This window comes from Acomys russatus, chromosome 13, assembly GCF_903995435.1.
Source record: "Acomys russatus chromosome 13, mAcoRus1.1, whole genome shotgun sequence".
NCBI classification, from domain to species: Eukaryota; Metazoa; Chordata; class Mammalia; order Rodentia; family Muridae; genus Acomys; species Acomys russatus.
Window position 1 is genome coordinate 14,448,949 of NC_067149.1, and position 14,786 is coordinate 14,463,734.

Sequence of the window (14,786 nt, forward strand, 5' to 3'; positions counted from 1 at the left end):
TGGGAGGCAGAAGCAGTCAGATCGCTGTGAGTTTGAGGCCAGCCTGGTTTACAAAGTGAGTCCAGGACAGCCATGGCTACACAGAGAAACCCTGTCTCAGAAAAACAAAACAAAACAAATTCTTAACACCTAAAAAGTTAAAATGTGGTACTTAACTTGTTTACATATGAAGAAATTATTTAATGATATTAAGTTTTGTAATCTTGTTTCCTCACCCGTAAGGTAGCTATAGTAAACAGCACTTATTCTTCAGAGTTGTCATGCATTAAATGAAATGCTGTATTTTATTTTTAGCTGTAGATTTATTATGCATAGTGTTCTGCCTGCATATACACCTGCAGACCAGAAGAGGGCATCAGATCACATTATAGATGGTTGTGAGCCATCATGTAGTTACTGGGAATTGAACTCATGACCTTTGGAAGAACAGCCAGTGCTCTTAACCTCTGAGCCATCGCTCCAGCCCCAAAATGCTGTATTTTAAATGCTTGGGCTTTCACGATCCATAGGTGGTTGCTGCTGCTGTTATACTGCTATTATAATGATGTAGAATCTTCCAGATAGTAGCATGTTTACATGCTTTAAAGTATTGCATAAGAAAGCCAAACATTGCACTTTTCCATTGCTGAGCCTTTTTACATTTGAAACTTTGCAGTGATACAGGATAATTTTGCTGCTCCTGATTTGCCTTTGCTGACATGTTTGACACAAGACCAGGAGTTTGAGCCTGACTCCTTGTTGCAACAAAGCGAATTAGAATTTGCACCTTTGAGGTATGGTGATTCATTTATTTGCCTTGTAAACTTTCTACTTTATAGTAAGTTGTTATTAGTATTAATGGCTTCATTTGGAAATAAAGTGTGGTTTTGTGTAGCCTTTTAGGCATACTTTCATTATCAGTTTCCTTTTCTAAATCTCTGTATGCAACCACTGTACTTCCCTTCCATCCTACCTTCGTTCTGCAAAAAAGCCACTACTTGTAGGATACTAGTTTGCCTGCACTTGAAGTGTGCTCAGCTGTTATTGAATTAGTCTAGTTAGTTTTCTTTAGACTATGTGCAAATATAAGGAAGATTTTTTTGTTTCTCTGCTTTAGCCTTGGCTGCCCTGGGACTCACTCTGTAGACCAGGTTGGCCTCAAACTTACAGAGATCCACCTGCCTCTGCTGGGATTAAAGGCGTGTGCCACCATGCCTGGCTTCAAGGAAGATTTGTATAATATTTCAAATTGATGTCTTTTAGAATAATGAAAATGGAAGGACATTCTGTAAGTCTTCAAAAAGTACTTGGAATTGTGCAGGGCTTTGTTTTCTGTCAGGACTCTACGTGTTTAGAGAGTAAGCTTTACTCCCCTGCCGTGGTGCTGCCTGTTGTCACTTTAGAGTCACGGTTGCAGAGTTCTCTGTTCACATTCGGTTTTCACAGTGGTGAAGCTGTGTTGTGTTTTGGGAGTAGATCGTAAGTAAGCACAACAACTGACCAGTAAACAGGAACACAAGTCAGACAAGTATTACTTCCTCGTAGGTAGCACTCATTTAAAATAGTAAACCTTATTAAAAGGCTGTTCCAAACTTTTTTTGGTAATGTTGAAGTTGATACTGTTTTAGGAGAGTGCTGAGGCAATATCAGGGTGGTAATTCACTTACTAGTTGCAAATTTTTCCTTGTTTAGTCTTTAGCTAAAGATTGAAGAATAGAACTTTTAAAAATACATTTTTAAGTAAACCTGGTTTTAGTGATACCAGGTTTCTATTTTTGTGTTAGTATTTAAAAATTAAAGTATTAGGAACTAATGATTTCTTTATAACCTTGTATTTTCAGAAGTATTTCTAATAAGTCTGAAGATCCTGAGTGGCTGGCTCGACCATCAGAAGTCAGTGAAGCTTTAATCCAGGCCACCTCAGAAACATCCTCAGACTTGGTCAACAGTTGCCTGAGTATATCTCAGCACCCACTCACAGGAAGCACAACATTTGGGTCTCAGCGATCTCTTTTCCCATCGGAACAAGAGAACAGTGGAGAGAATGTGCCACCTAGGGCTCCTGAGGAGCCGAAAAGCCTGGATGACTCTGCTCATTATGATGTCCTGTATTCATATATGTCATGGCAGACAGACAAGGACACTCAGCAGCCAGAAGGCAGCTTGGCTGATAAAGACCACGTTTCCACTTCAACCTTGTCTGATGTTAGTGATGAAAGCATAGCTGCTAAAAGAAACAATGCGTTTGATGCTTCTTGTTCACGTGTGCAGTATTGGCAGCAGGAAGCCTTACAGCAGACCGAAGCATGTGTAGCCAGGGTGGACCAAGCTGCGTTCCCGTGTGAAGTTACCCCTCCTCCTAGTAAAATGCCATACTCTTTCCTGCGATGCATGTTGGAAAGAGCGAAGGGGGCTCTCTTGACCTCTGGTCACCATCGTGAGAATGCTTGTTTAAGGGTCCCAGCTGAGGATGAGATGAGTGAAAAGAATGATTCTTTGGAAGATTATGAAGGAAATGAAGATCTGCAGAAAGAATTGTCTCAATTTTTTAAGCAAAAGGAAACTAGAAATAATTTGGCATATACTCAGGTGCATTCCAAATCATCAGAGATAAAGTGTAGTGGGATGGTTGCCGTCCATGACAGTCATAAACAAGTTTCAGAAGCACATGTCCTCTCCAGAGGACTTGATATCTCTAATGTGGAGGGTTCTGGTGGTCCTCTTCGGACAGGTAAATCCAACTTGGATGAGACATCAGAACAGCGGCATTTTCAAGAGGAAAGAAGCCAAAAGGCAGCTTTTGGTGAGAAAAGTGTTGATGCTACTAAAAATGTAGCCTTTGAGGCAGTGATTGCTTCAATTGAGCCTTCCAAGCAAGAGAGTCCTATAAGTGAAATCCAAACTGACAGCAACAAACCATTAGCAGATGACAGCCAATGGAGAGAATCCCCCAAACCAGATCTTTCCCCATTGAATTGTAAAGATGAAAACTCGTTCATCGGTAAGCTAAAGCATCCAAAATACCAGTCTATTCCTGGAGTGTTTGAACCAGCAGATTCAAAACCACTGTCGCACAAAGAAGATGCTAGCTCCCTGTGTTGGTACCCAGATTTCAAATCACCCCCTAATGCTGCTCAGAACATGCTCAGTAAGCCTGTGTCTGTCATTGCAGAGGTTAGCTCATCTCCTTTAAGGGAAAAAGCTTACAACCAGGCTGTTGGCCTTGGGAAAACACAACCACCTTCATTTCAGTGCGATATAAACAATCTTGGCCTTACAGATAAGGTAGGATCTTCAAACATTAATTTTGCAAAGAAAGTATCAACTTGGGGGTTACAAGATTTAAAGCAGCAGATCTTTGAAGAAGTTGCAGATTCCTCAGGCTTTAATTTGGGTAAGGTTGTAAACTGAAGTAATCCCGTTGAGGGGCTGCTGCTGTATGGAGCAGCTTTTTAGCAAACTTGGCAGGATGTGATGCAAATCCCACTTTGCTTTAACACTTATTGGTGATGCATCACTGATTATAGTCAGCCAAGAGGTATTGCTGGAGGCTGATGAAGGCCAAGGTGAAGTTCCTTGGCCTGTGGGGGCTGAGTCCAGTTATACATCATGAGTTAAACATTTTTTTATTTTTTTTGGCTTTTGGAGACAGGGTTTCTTTGTGTAGCCTTGGCTGTCCTGGACTCGCTTTGTAGACCAGGCTGTCCTTGAAGTCACAGTGATCCACCTGCCTCTGGCTCCCAAGTGCTGGGATTAAAGGCGTGTCCCACCACCACACCTGGCTAATTCATTTTTTTTAATATTTTAGATTTATTTTATGCATATGGGTGTTTTGATTGCATGTATGGCACCATGCATGTGTTTTGTGTCCATGGAGGTCAGAAGAGGACAAAAGAGCCTCTTGAACTGTAATAACAGGTGGTTGGGAGCTGCAGTGTGAGTGCTGGGAATAGGACCCAGGTCAGTCAGGGAAATCTTGAAGCTAAGCTGGCAGTTTGTTGTACTGTGGATATCATTCATATATATATTTACATATACCCCCCTTCCTGTAACTGAGGCTTTTATGTCTCCTGCACCACTCATGGTATAATAGCTCTTAGATTGAAAGTACGAAGAAATCAAATCCCAGACCTAAAATTTTTCCATCCAATTGAAAATTCTTACAAACTCCCAATTTTAAGACCCATATAATATTTCATAAAATTAATTAAATCCTCTTTTTTAAAGCTCTTAATCCTGTTGTTAATTTTTTTTTACTTTAGTTTGCTTTATAGTTAATGTCTTCTTATATATGTCTCATTTAATGATTGTTTCCATAGAATTAATTTCTCAATATTTGAAGGCCTGGTTCCTTATATTTCTGTACAAAGAAAGTTTTAAAGTTTCAAAGTGTGTGTGTGTGTGTGTGTGTGTGTGTGTGTGTGTATGCGTGTGTGTGTAGGTGTGTGGGAGTGTGTAGGTGGGCATGCTCTGCTGTGTGAGTAGGGCTCAGAGGAAAACTAGGTTAGTTCTTTCCTTCCATCTTTACGTGAGTTCCAGGGATTGAGGCCAAGTTGTCAGGCTTGCTTAGCAATTGCTTTACTTTTGAGTCATCTCATTGGACCAAGAAAAAAATAAATTGAAAAATAGGTATTTATATAACACTAACAAATCATTCTTTTTTATTTTGTTTCTTTTAAAGGGGACATTTCTAAAGGAGGCAAAGCTGCAATTACTCAATCCAAGTTGAAATCAGATACCACTCTTGGAGACTCAGACATTGGAACATATTCGTCTTTGTTCCTTAAAGATTTAAGTCAGTTTGCTGTAAGTTCTCATCAGACCACTGTTGGTCACCACACTTACACTGTCAACCAGTTAGATGACAACCTGGAAAAATACTGGGTTTTCCCTGTGTGGGTAGGAAGTAGAAGGTTCTGATGATGCCTTCTGGTCAGCTGATTCAGGGAATATTTGAAATGTTGAGACTACCTTCAGGGAGATGATGTGGGCAGCAGCATTGCCCTCTTTGTACTCACAGAGAGAGAAGCCCACTCTTCTGTGAGCAGGGATTTCCAGGTAGCTACCCAACTGAGGAGGCTCTGAAAGCTTCAGTTGTTTCTAGACTGGTTGACCAGAACACTGAATACCAGTAGTATCCTCCATTTCTCACTCACAGAGAAAAGTCTGAATGGTCTGGTATTTTCTGTCAACAGGTTGTACATGGAGGCAGTCTGTCTGAAGAGGCTCCCAAAGCTTCCGCGCATCTTGGACCAGCTGCCCCAAACACTGGGCCGTCACCTGTAATCCCTACTACCTATTCACAAAGAGAAAACCCCAATCGTTTATATCAAGAGGGCTTGCTGGATGGCTATCGCTTTGGTCAGGAACTGAGAGTTTCAGCATTTCCTGGACAAGCTGACCAGAAGAATGGCTTATCAACAGGGACCCCTACTTTGTATTCACAAAGAGAGACAGCTGATATTTTCTATTATCAAGCCCTGACAGCTGGTCATTTACCTGAAGAGACTCCAAAGGCACCAGCTACTCCTAGGCCAACTGACCAGAAGTTTGATGTTTCAGCTTCAGCATCTACTCCCTACACATATACTGTTTTATGCCAACAAGAGGTGGCTGAGCATCGCTTAAGAGAAGAGCCTATGCAAGGTTCAGCTCTTACTGGCTCAGCTGTCCAGAACACTGGGATAACTGCACTGGCCTCAACTTCTTATTCATGTGGAGAAAAGCCTCAGACTTTGTATCACCAAGCTTTGCCCAAAAGTTGCTTGAGTCAGCAGACTTGGAAGGTTCCTGCTGCTCCTGGATCTGTTGACCAGAAGATAGGAGCGGCAGCCATCCCTTCTCCCTACTCACATGGAGCAAAGCCTGTCAGTTTCTCCCAAGAGGAGTTGCCGGAAAGGCGTCTTATTGAAGAGTCTTGGAAAGTGACGCTTGCTCCTAGGCCAGCTGGCCAGAAGCCTGAGATGCCAACAATGAGTTATTACTCAAAGGGAGTGAACCCTGTTTTCTATCAGCGTCCTCTGTCAGACAGTCGAGGCAAAGAGCCTCTGGATGTTGCAGCTGTTTCTGGACCAGCTGAGACGGCCTGGTCCCTAGCAGTAACCTTTGATTCCCAGCTACATAAAGAGGCAGCTAACGCTTTCCTCCAGCCAACACTATCAGACAGTCATCTAACTGAAGAAACATTGCCAGTTTCGGTTATTCCTGGCCGAGGTGACCAAAAGACCCCTTTATCATCAGAATCATCTCTTGTCTACTCTCACAGAGAAAAGAACCTGCCAGAAGATGTGAAAGTTTCCACTGACTCTGGGTCTGCTGGTAAGAAGGCTGACATTCCAACTGTGTCTTCTAGTGTCTACCAGCACAAAAAGGACCCTTACCACCAGGAGTTGCCAGGCAGTCATGTACCTGCAGAAACTCAAAAGGTTGCTGACCCAAAATCTGAAGGTTTTCACCCATATAGTGAGATGCCCAGGGTTTTCTATCAGCAGGAGTTGCCAGAGAGTCATTCAACAGAAAAATCTACAAAAACATTTATCCCCGGCCTGGCTGACCAGAAGCCTGATCTGTCAGCAGTCCCCCTTACTTCCTCCTCACATGCAGAGAAGCTTATTTTCCCCAACCAGTTAATCCTGCCAGGTAGTCAGCTACCTGAAGATGCTTTTAAAACTACTTCCGTTTCTATGTCATCTGATGAGCTATCTGGAATATCAGCTGTAACCTCTGCTTTCTACTCATACAAAGAGAGGCCCAGTATGTATCAGCAGAAGTTTCCAGACAGCTACCTAACTGAAGAGGCCCAGATAGTCTCGGGTACAACTGAAGCAGTAGAATGGAAGATAGGAACACCAACAGTAACCTCTACTTCCTGTTCACAAAAAGGAAAGCCTAGTATTTCCTACCAGCAGGCCCTGCCAGGTGGTCCTCTCTCTGAAGAGGCTCTGCAAGCTTCAGCTGCTCCTAGGCCAGTTGACTATAACATAGCTACACCAAGGCCTAGATCCATCTCACAAAGAGAGAAGCCTGCTGTTTTTTACCAGCAGGCCCTGCCAGGTGGATATTTTCCTGGGAAAAGTGTGACAGTTGCAGCCGCTCCTGGGCCGCCTGACGAGAACACTAGGACATTAACCAAATCTGCAAGTTCCTGCCCCCCTGGAGAGCAGTCCCTCATTTTCTCCCAGCCTGGTTTGCCAGCCAGTACTCTAAAAGCAGAGCACTTAAAGATGGCGGCAGCTGTTTCTGGACCAACTGAGCAGAAGACTGGCACACCAGCAGGGCCTTCAGGTTCCCTCTCCTTTGGAGAGAAGTCCAATATTTTCTACCAACAGGCCTTGTCAGATGGTTATCTTCCTAAAGAAGCATCTCCTGGACCAGCCGCCCCGACGGCTGGGGAGCCACCGGTATATTCTACTTCCAGAGAGAAGCCCATTATTATCTACCACCAGTCTCTGTCCGACAGTCAGCTCGCTAAGGAGGATCACAAGGTGTCAGTTTCTGAGCCAGCTGACCAGACGACTGACGAGCCACCAGAATATTCTACTAACTATTCTTTCAGAGAGAAGCCCATTATTATCTACCACCAGTCTCTGTCTGACAGTCAGCTCACTAAGGAAGATCACAAAGTGCCAGTTTCTGAGCCAGCTGACCAGATGACTGAGGAGCCACCAGAATATTCTGTTAATTATTCTTTCAGAGAGAAGCCCATTATTATCTACCACCAGTCTCTGTCAGACAGTCAGCTCACTAAGGAAGATCACAAGGTGTCAGTTTCTGAGCCAGCTGACCAGACGACGGGGCCACCTCTCCTCACCTCTTTATTATATTCAAGTCCAGAGAACATGCTTGCTTCTCACCACCAAGAGTTGCCAGATAGTGATCTAACTGAAAACACTAAGAAAGTTTCAGTTGTCCCTGGACCAACTGACCACAAGACTGGAATCCCAACAGCACCTTCTGCTTCCCACGCACGTGAAGAGAAGCCTACTGTTTCTTACCAACAGGATTTGCCGGATCTTACTGAAGAAGCTTTGGAAATTTTAGGTGTTCCTGGAGTAGTGCCTTCCTCACGTGATGAGCCTGCCCTCCTCTCTTACCAGCAGAAGGTAGGAGGTCTTACTGAAGTACCTTTGAAAGCAGCAGCCTCTGGCTCTACTGATCAAAAGCCTGGGGCACAGATAATCTCCACCTCAAGGAGAGAGAAGCCCTGTCCTCATCCACAGGAGCTGCCAAGCACCGCTGGGGATGCAGCAGGGGCTTTTGTTTGTCCTGCACGAGTTGTCCAGAAGGGTGGGAAAACAACAGAACCTTCAAGCTACTCCCCACAGGAGTTGCCAGCCAGCCATCTCACAGAAGGGACTCTGAAAGTGTCAGCTGCTTCTGCACCCGGAGCACAGAGGCCTGGGACACCAGCAGGGCCTTCCATTTGCCACTTCCATAGAGAAAACTTCAGTGATTTTTGTCAAAAGGCCTCACCAGGTTGTGATCTAACTGAAAATTCTCTGAAGGCTTCAACTGTTCCTGGGCAATCTGACCAGAATAGGAGACCTGCAGTCTCATCTTATTCCCACTCACTGAAGGAGAAACACGGGATTTCAGCTGCAGATCTGCCGGATGACCAGAAGACTGAGCTGCCAACAGTTACTCATAGGCCTTGCTTACATAGAGAGAAGCCTGTAATTCCAACTGTGAACAGACAAGGTGACCAAAAGACTCCATTACCAACAGGTTTTCATGGTTCCTGTGCTCAAAAAGTAAAACCAGTTAATACTGTTCAAAAACAGTTGTCAGACAGCGATCAAAGTGGAGATATTCCGAAGGTTTCAACTGTCTCTGAGCCAACTGCTGTAAAGGCATGTGTACCAGTACCTCTGTGTGGTTCTTATTCACACAGAGAGAAATCGGATACATTTCACCCACAGGAACTGCCAGACCAACATCTAACTGAAGATGCTCTGAAGGTTTCAAGTGGTCTTGGTCAAGCTGACCAGATTTCTGATTTACCTACAGTTTCTCCTGGTATTTATTCACACAGTGAAAAGCACCAACTTGTTTCAGAACATGTCCAGAAACTGATAGATAATTTGAATTCTCCTGAGTCTTGTGCCAGTGCAAACAGTATGCCTTTAAATTCACAAATTGATGATGGGGTTACCATATGTAAGCCAGAATCTTCAGGTTTTGGTGATGTTGCCTATGAAATCCGGGATATAGATCATGGCTCCAAAACTCTTAAAGAAATTCAGACTCTTTTAATGGAGGCAGAAAATATAGCACTGAAACGATGCAATTTTCCTGCTCCTTTGGTACCCTTCAGAGATGTTTCGTTTATACAATCCAAAAAGATGGTTTGCTTCAAAGAGCCCTCCACAACTGATGTGTGTACCCAGAGGGGGCCATTTACAGAAGAAATTCCATGCACGGACTGTGTACAGAAGGACATTGGCACACAAACGAACCTTAAGTGCCAGAGGGGTGTTGAAAATTGGGAGTTTATTAGTTCAACCACCATTAGAAATCCTCTCCAGGAAGCAGAAGGCACAGCTAGAGTGGCGTTGGATGAAACTTTCAGGCACTATGAGACTGCCAGGTCTGTAGTGAGGTCTGAACCTGAAGGTTGCAGTAGAGGCATCAGGAACAAAATTATTATCCCTATGATGACATTCATAAAGAGTGACTCGAGTAGTGACGTAAGTGATGGTTGCTGCTCATGGGACAGTAATTTACCGGAGACTTTAGACTCCGTTTCTGATGTTTTTCTAAATCTCTTTCCGTATACTTCACCCAAGACAAGTATAACAGATAGCAAAGAAGAAGAGGGGCTGTCAGAGAGTGAGGATGGCTGTGGTAGTGTAGACTCACTGGCCGCACATGTGAAGTGCCTCCTGCAGTGTGAATCCTCACTGAATCAAGCCAAGCAGATACTTAGAAATGCAGAGGAGGAGGAGTGTCGGGTCCGGGCCCGAGCCCGAGGTAAGGACTGCTCGTCATGCGGCACATTCATGCTTACGAATGTTACAGCTTAGTTTAAAATGAGACGTTGGGAGCTCTAAATTTGTTTTCTTATGGAACTTTCTATCCACAATCTGGAAAACAAAAACAATAATATAAATAAGATACATGATCAGTAGTGTCAGTCTGAGTTTATGGGGGACACAAATGCTTCTAGTTTGCTCTTCTGTGAGTTACTTTGTATTCTAAAGCTGTGTATGTTTCCTCTTTGTTTTCTAATAAAATTTTTGGAGCTGATCTAAGGTCTAGGGCAAAACACTTACTAAGGCTTTTAGTACTAAGATTTTGGCTAGAGGTGTAAGTCTAAAAGAAGATATTTATTAATCTCTAATAGAATCTTTAAAGGAGGTGTAACAATCTTTAAGACATACGGAAATGTGTCTTGGGTAGTAACTTTAAGTGATTCAGTACTGGCTTGGAATCTTGAGGTTAACTGCCTGTGCTATTCCTTGTACATTATGATTATGGCAGTATCTCCCTAGTTTTGTCTATTAATTTAAAGTATTGGGTATCATAGAACCGTTAGTAACTATAGCAGGTACTAAGGGGAGACAAAGAGACTTTTGATTAGAAGAAATATTCAGATTAATGATTAAATGCCATATTTAGAGTGGCTTCTTTGGAGATGGATCTGCAGAGGATGGTTTAAAACACCCAGGCTTTTAGTTTATATATGGTGGCACACACCTGTAATTCCCTGCTTTGATGGGTGGGTAGACTTTCAGTGAAATGGCCTCTTGCGAACTGATGTGTCACATGCTTGAGGCCACCTGCTTGGCTTTGTGTTGTGCAGTAAGGGACAGATATTGCTGGTTTTCTTTACTTGTGTAGTAATTGCAAAATTACCAGTTTCATAAATTTTAAAATCTCAACTGTTTGTGATTTCTCTCCAGCCTGGAATCTAAAGTTCAACTTAGAACACGACTGTGGATACTCCATTTCAGAATTGAACGAAGATGACAGGAGGAAAGTAGAAGAGATAAAGGCAAAGTTGTTTGGTCATGGAGGGGCGACTCGCTTGTCTGAGGTATAAAAGAAACCTTGAAATGAAACCCGGAACTGTGAACGGGCAGTAGAAACAGAACTCTCGCTTGGCATTGATGAGCCCAGATGAGTTGCTGATAATCTTGGGGTAAAGTGTTAGTAGTAATTCTCTAAAAGTTGAGATTGAGGGACTAGCAGTCTGTAAGTTTTGATTTAATTCTAAATTTATCATAGTAGTAAAGGAAGAACTGAGTTGTTTTGCCAGCGCATTTTTACAATTGGAAGGTTAAATGCCTCCTTTTTTTTTTTTTTTTTTAAGATTTATTTATTATTATGTATACAGTACTCCTCAGGTCAGAAGAGGGCATCAGATCACATTATAGATGGTTGCGAGGCACCATGTGGTTGCTGGGAATTGAACTCAGGACCTCTAGAAGAGCAGTCAGTGTTCTTAACTTCTGAGTCATCTCTCCAGCCCAAATATTTTATTTAATTTATGTGTGCTGGTGTCAGATCTTAGAGTTACAGACAGTTGTGAGCTGCCATGTGGGTGCTGGGAATTGAACCTGGGTCCTTTGGAAGAGCAGCCAGTGCTCTTAACCACTAAGCCACCTCTCCAGCCCCTCTCCTTTACATCTTAACATTCATATGGAAGCTCAGTTTTAGAAGTATATGTTCTTTTAAGAATAGAGTTAAAGAGCTGGAGAGATGGCTCAGAGGTTAAGAGCACTGCTTGCTCTTCCAGAGGTCCCGAGTTCAATTCTCAGAACCACATGGTGGCTCACAACCATCTATAATGAGTCTGGTACCCTCTTCTGGTGAACATAATAAATTAAAAAAAAAAAAAGAATAGAGTTAAAGTAGTTTTATGTAGAAACAGCTTTCTGTTTGTTTGGCTGGTTGGTTGGTTTGGTTTTTCAAGACAGGGTTTCTTTCTCCTTGTAGCCTTGGCTGTCCTAGACTCACTTTGTAGACCAGGCTGGCCTTGATCCGCCTGCCTCTGCCTCCCAAATGCTGGGATTACAGGCATGCTCCACCAAGTGTGGCTAAAACAGCTTTCTTTCCAATACTGTTTATTTTTCTTCTTTAGTGAGCTATTTCTTGAATGGAAGCACTTATCTAAAGAGAAGTTATTTTGGTGTTTCCTGTCCAGCTTGGGAAACAGAACATTAACAGATGCCATTGAGCTGCACGTGGTAGCATACACTCTAATCCCAGTATTCAGGAGTCTAAGGCCAGAGGATGGCAAGTTCAAAGCCAGCCTGGGCTATTTATCAAGATTGTATCTCAAAAACCAAAGCAAACCAGCACTCCCCACCCGTGGGGGATGCCGTTGTTTTGGATCCCTTACCTAGTCTTGTCTTTATTTCTTATCCTGATACACATTGGCTCTCTGCTCTTCAGTATGCTTTTGAATTTTACACAGAACCAGCATGCTGTGGGGCTAAAGAAATGTCTCAGTAGTTAAGAGCATTTGTCCTTGAAGAGGAGCAGGGTTCAGTTCCCAGCACCCAGAATCACAGCTGTCCATAACTCCAGTTCCAGGGCATCTGACATTGTCTGCTGGCCCCAAAGGCACCAGGCATCCATGTGGCACACATACATGCAGGCAAAACACTCAGACATAAAAAAGAAAAGAGTCGGGCAGGTGTATCTATTCTTTATGAGTGATAGCTTTCACTTTTATATACCACATTTTTTTCTCCATCAGTTCTATTGGATACTTAGTTTGATACCATGTCTTGTTATTAACAGGAGCTTTTTAAAAAGAGCCTCTTACACATCTTATTGTAAGATTTTAGAAAGAGTAGTTTAAAAATAATGTTTGACAGGTACTAAAACATTAAGACTTTACAAAAACTTTACATATATTTATTTTGAGGGGGTGCCACAGCATGCCTGTGAAGGTCAGAGGACAGTTTGCAAGAACCTATTCTTTTCTCCCACTGTGTAGGTTCTGGGTGTTGAACTGAGTCAAGATTGGCAGCAAGTAGCTTCATCTCCCGGGTCATCTTGCCATCCTAAAATCTAAAGGGTTTTTAAAGGGGGAAGATCATTCTGAAAATTGTTTATTATAAAAACTTGAAAGATGCCACAGGAAGAGGTAGGCCATGGAGTGGTTCATGGAAAGAAGCCCCAGGAGGAAACTGGCCACAGAGAGAGAGAACCACACTTTAGATGAGCATCAGTCTTTAATGAGTCCCAGTTTTGAAACTGGAGGAAATTTAAAAATTTCAAGTTAGAGTGTTTGTTTCTCAGCAATGTGTCATGGAGGTTTCAAGGTAATTAGAAGCCACAGATTAAAAAATGGCAACTCAGTGTACTTCATTGAGTTTTTTTTTAAGCCAAGTATTTTTTTAAGTTGTAGCATCACATGGAAAAATGGTCTAGAGCAAGTGTGTGTGTGTCTGCTGCATCCAGTTTCTTTAGTGATCATCTCCTGTAAAGCTTTTCTTTTGGTTTGAGACAGGGTCTGGCTGTCCTGGAACTCACTGTGTAGACCAGGCTGGCTTTAAATTCACAGAGATCTGCCTGTCTTCCTCTGCGTCTCAAGTGCTAGGATTAAAGGCGTGCACCACTATGCCAGGCCAATGTCTTGCAATATTTTAATGATCTGCCCCAGCCATGACATTGGCTTTCAAACAATGAGGATACTGAAAACTGACGCTGTTTCGCAGATGTCTAAGGCTGTCCTATCATAGCTGTACCCATGCTCCTGTCCTCCCACCTCTTCTGTGATATTTGCCAACTCCTAGTCTAGTCCCTTTTCTGTATTTTGTAATCTCAAGAACGTCATAAGATAAAGTTATATAGCATGCTTTTTGTGTTGGCCTTTTTCATTCAAAATAACTGAAATATTTGAATTAAGAATAATTCTTTAGAAACACATGAGGATATTACTTTTATCAATAGCTTAACCTTTGTGTTACCCACAGATTGTTTAAATAATCACTTGTCAACATTTTAGGAGCCAGACGTGGTGGTACACGCCTTTGATCTCAGCACTCGGTAGGCAGAGGCAGGCAGATTGCTGTGAGTTCGGCCTGGTCTATAAATATAAAGACAGCCAAGGCTAACACGGAGAAACCCTGTCTCGAAAAAAAAAAAAAAACAAACCCAAAACATTTTAATGGGTTCTCTATCTAGGGCTTTATAAACAATGTTGTAACATTTATGTTGCTTTGTGTGTGAATATGCATTTGTTTCTGTGGTGTCAGTGTCCAGGAGCTCAGTTTGGCGCATATTGTTTAAGGGTAAGTGATCCACTTGCCCTGTATCCTCAGCAGCATTTGATATTGCCTTTGCTGTTTTAGCCATTCTAATAGGTTTGTAGCGAAACTTTAAAAAATATGTAATATTATATATAAAATATAATATATAAAATATATTGCATATAATTTTTATGTATATGTGAGTGTGCCTGCATGGGTTTATGTGTATATGCATTCTTTTTGGGGGGGGGATTTTTTTTGTTTATTTTTTGTTTTGCTTTTGTTTTTGAGGCAGGTTTCTCTGTGTAGCCTTGGCTGTCCTGTACCCTTGTGTTTCTGTGTAGACCTGGCTGGCCTCGAACTCACAGAGACTCACCTGCCTATGCCTCCCAAAGTGCTAGGATTAAAGGTGTGCCCACCACCATGCTCAGCTGTGCCCCCCCCCCCTTTTTTTGGTATGTATGTTATGCTGGGGATCAAACTTACACCATCATACTTTACTACTTTACTATTGAGCTACACCTATAAAGTTCTTTGTGTGTGTGTGTGTGTGTGTGTGTGTGTGTGTGTGTGTATGTATGTGTTCTTTTTTATATTGTTGTT

General features: G+C 42.5%; 1 protein-coding gene across 1 annotated transcript in view; it reads left to right on the forward strand.

Annotated features, from left to right (window-relative positions):
• Alms1 (ALMS1 centrosome and basal body associated protein) overlaps positions 1-14,786 on the forward strand; it is an 87,116-nt gene that overhangs the window by 18,606 nt on the left and 53,724 nt on the right. Inside the window, exons 4-8 of the mRNA XM_051154661.1 lie at positions 656-773; positions 1,821-3,373; positions 4,661-4,878; positions 5,175-9,948; positions 10,881-11,014. Of these exons, the coding sequence (XP_051010618.1) occupies positions 656-773; positions 1,821-3,373; positions 4,661-4,878; positions 5,175-9,948; positions 10,881-11,014 (6,797 nt within the window). The remainder of the gene's footprint in view (positions 1-655; positions 774-1,820; positions 3,374-4,660; positions 4,879-5,174; positions 9,949-10,880; positions 11,015-14,786) is intronic.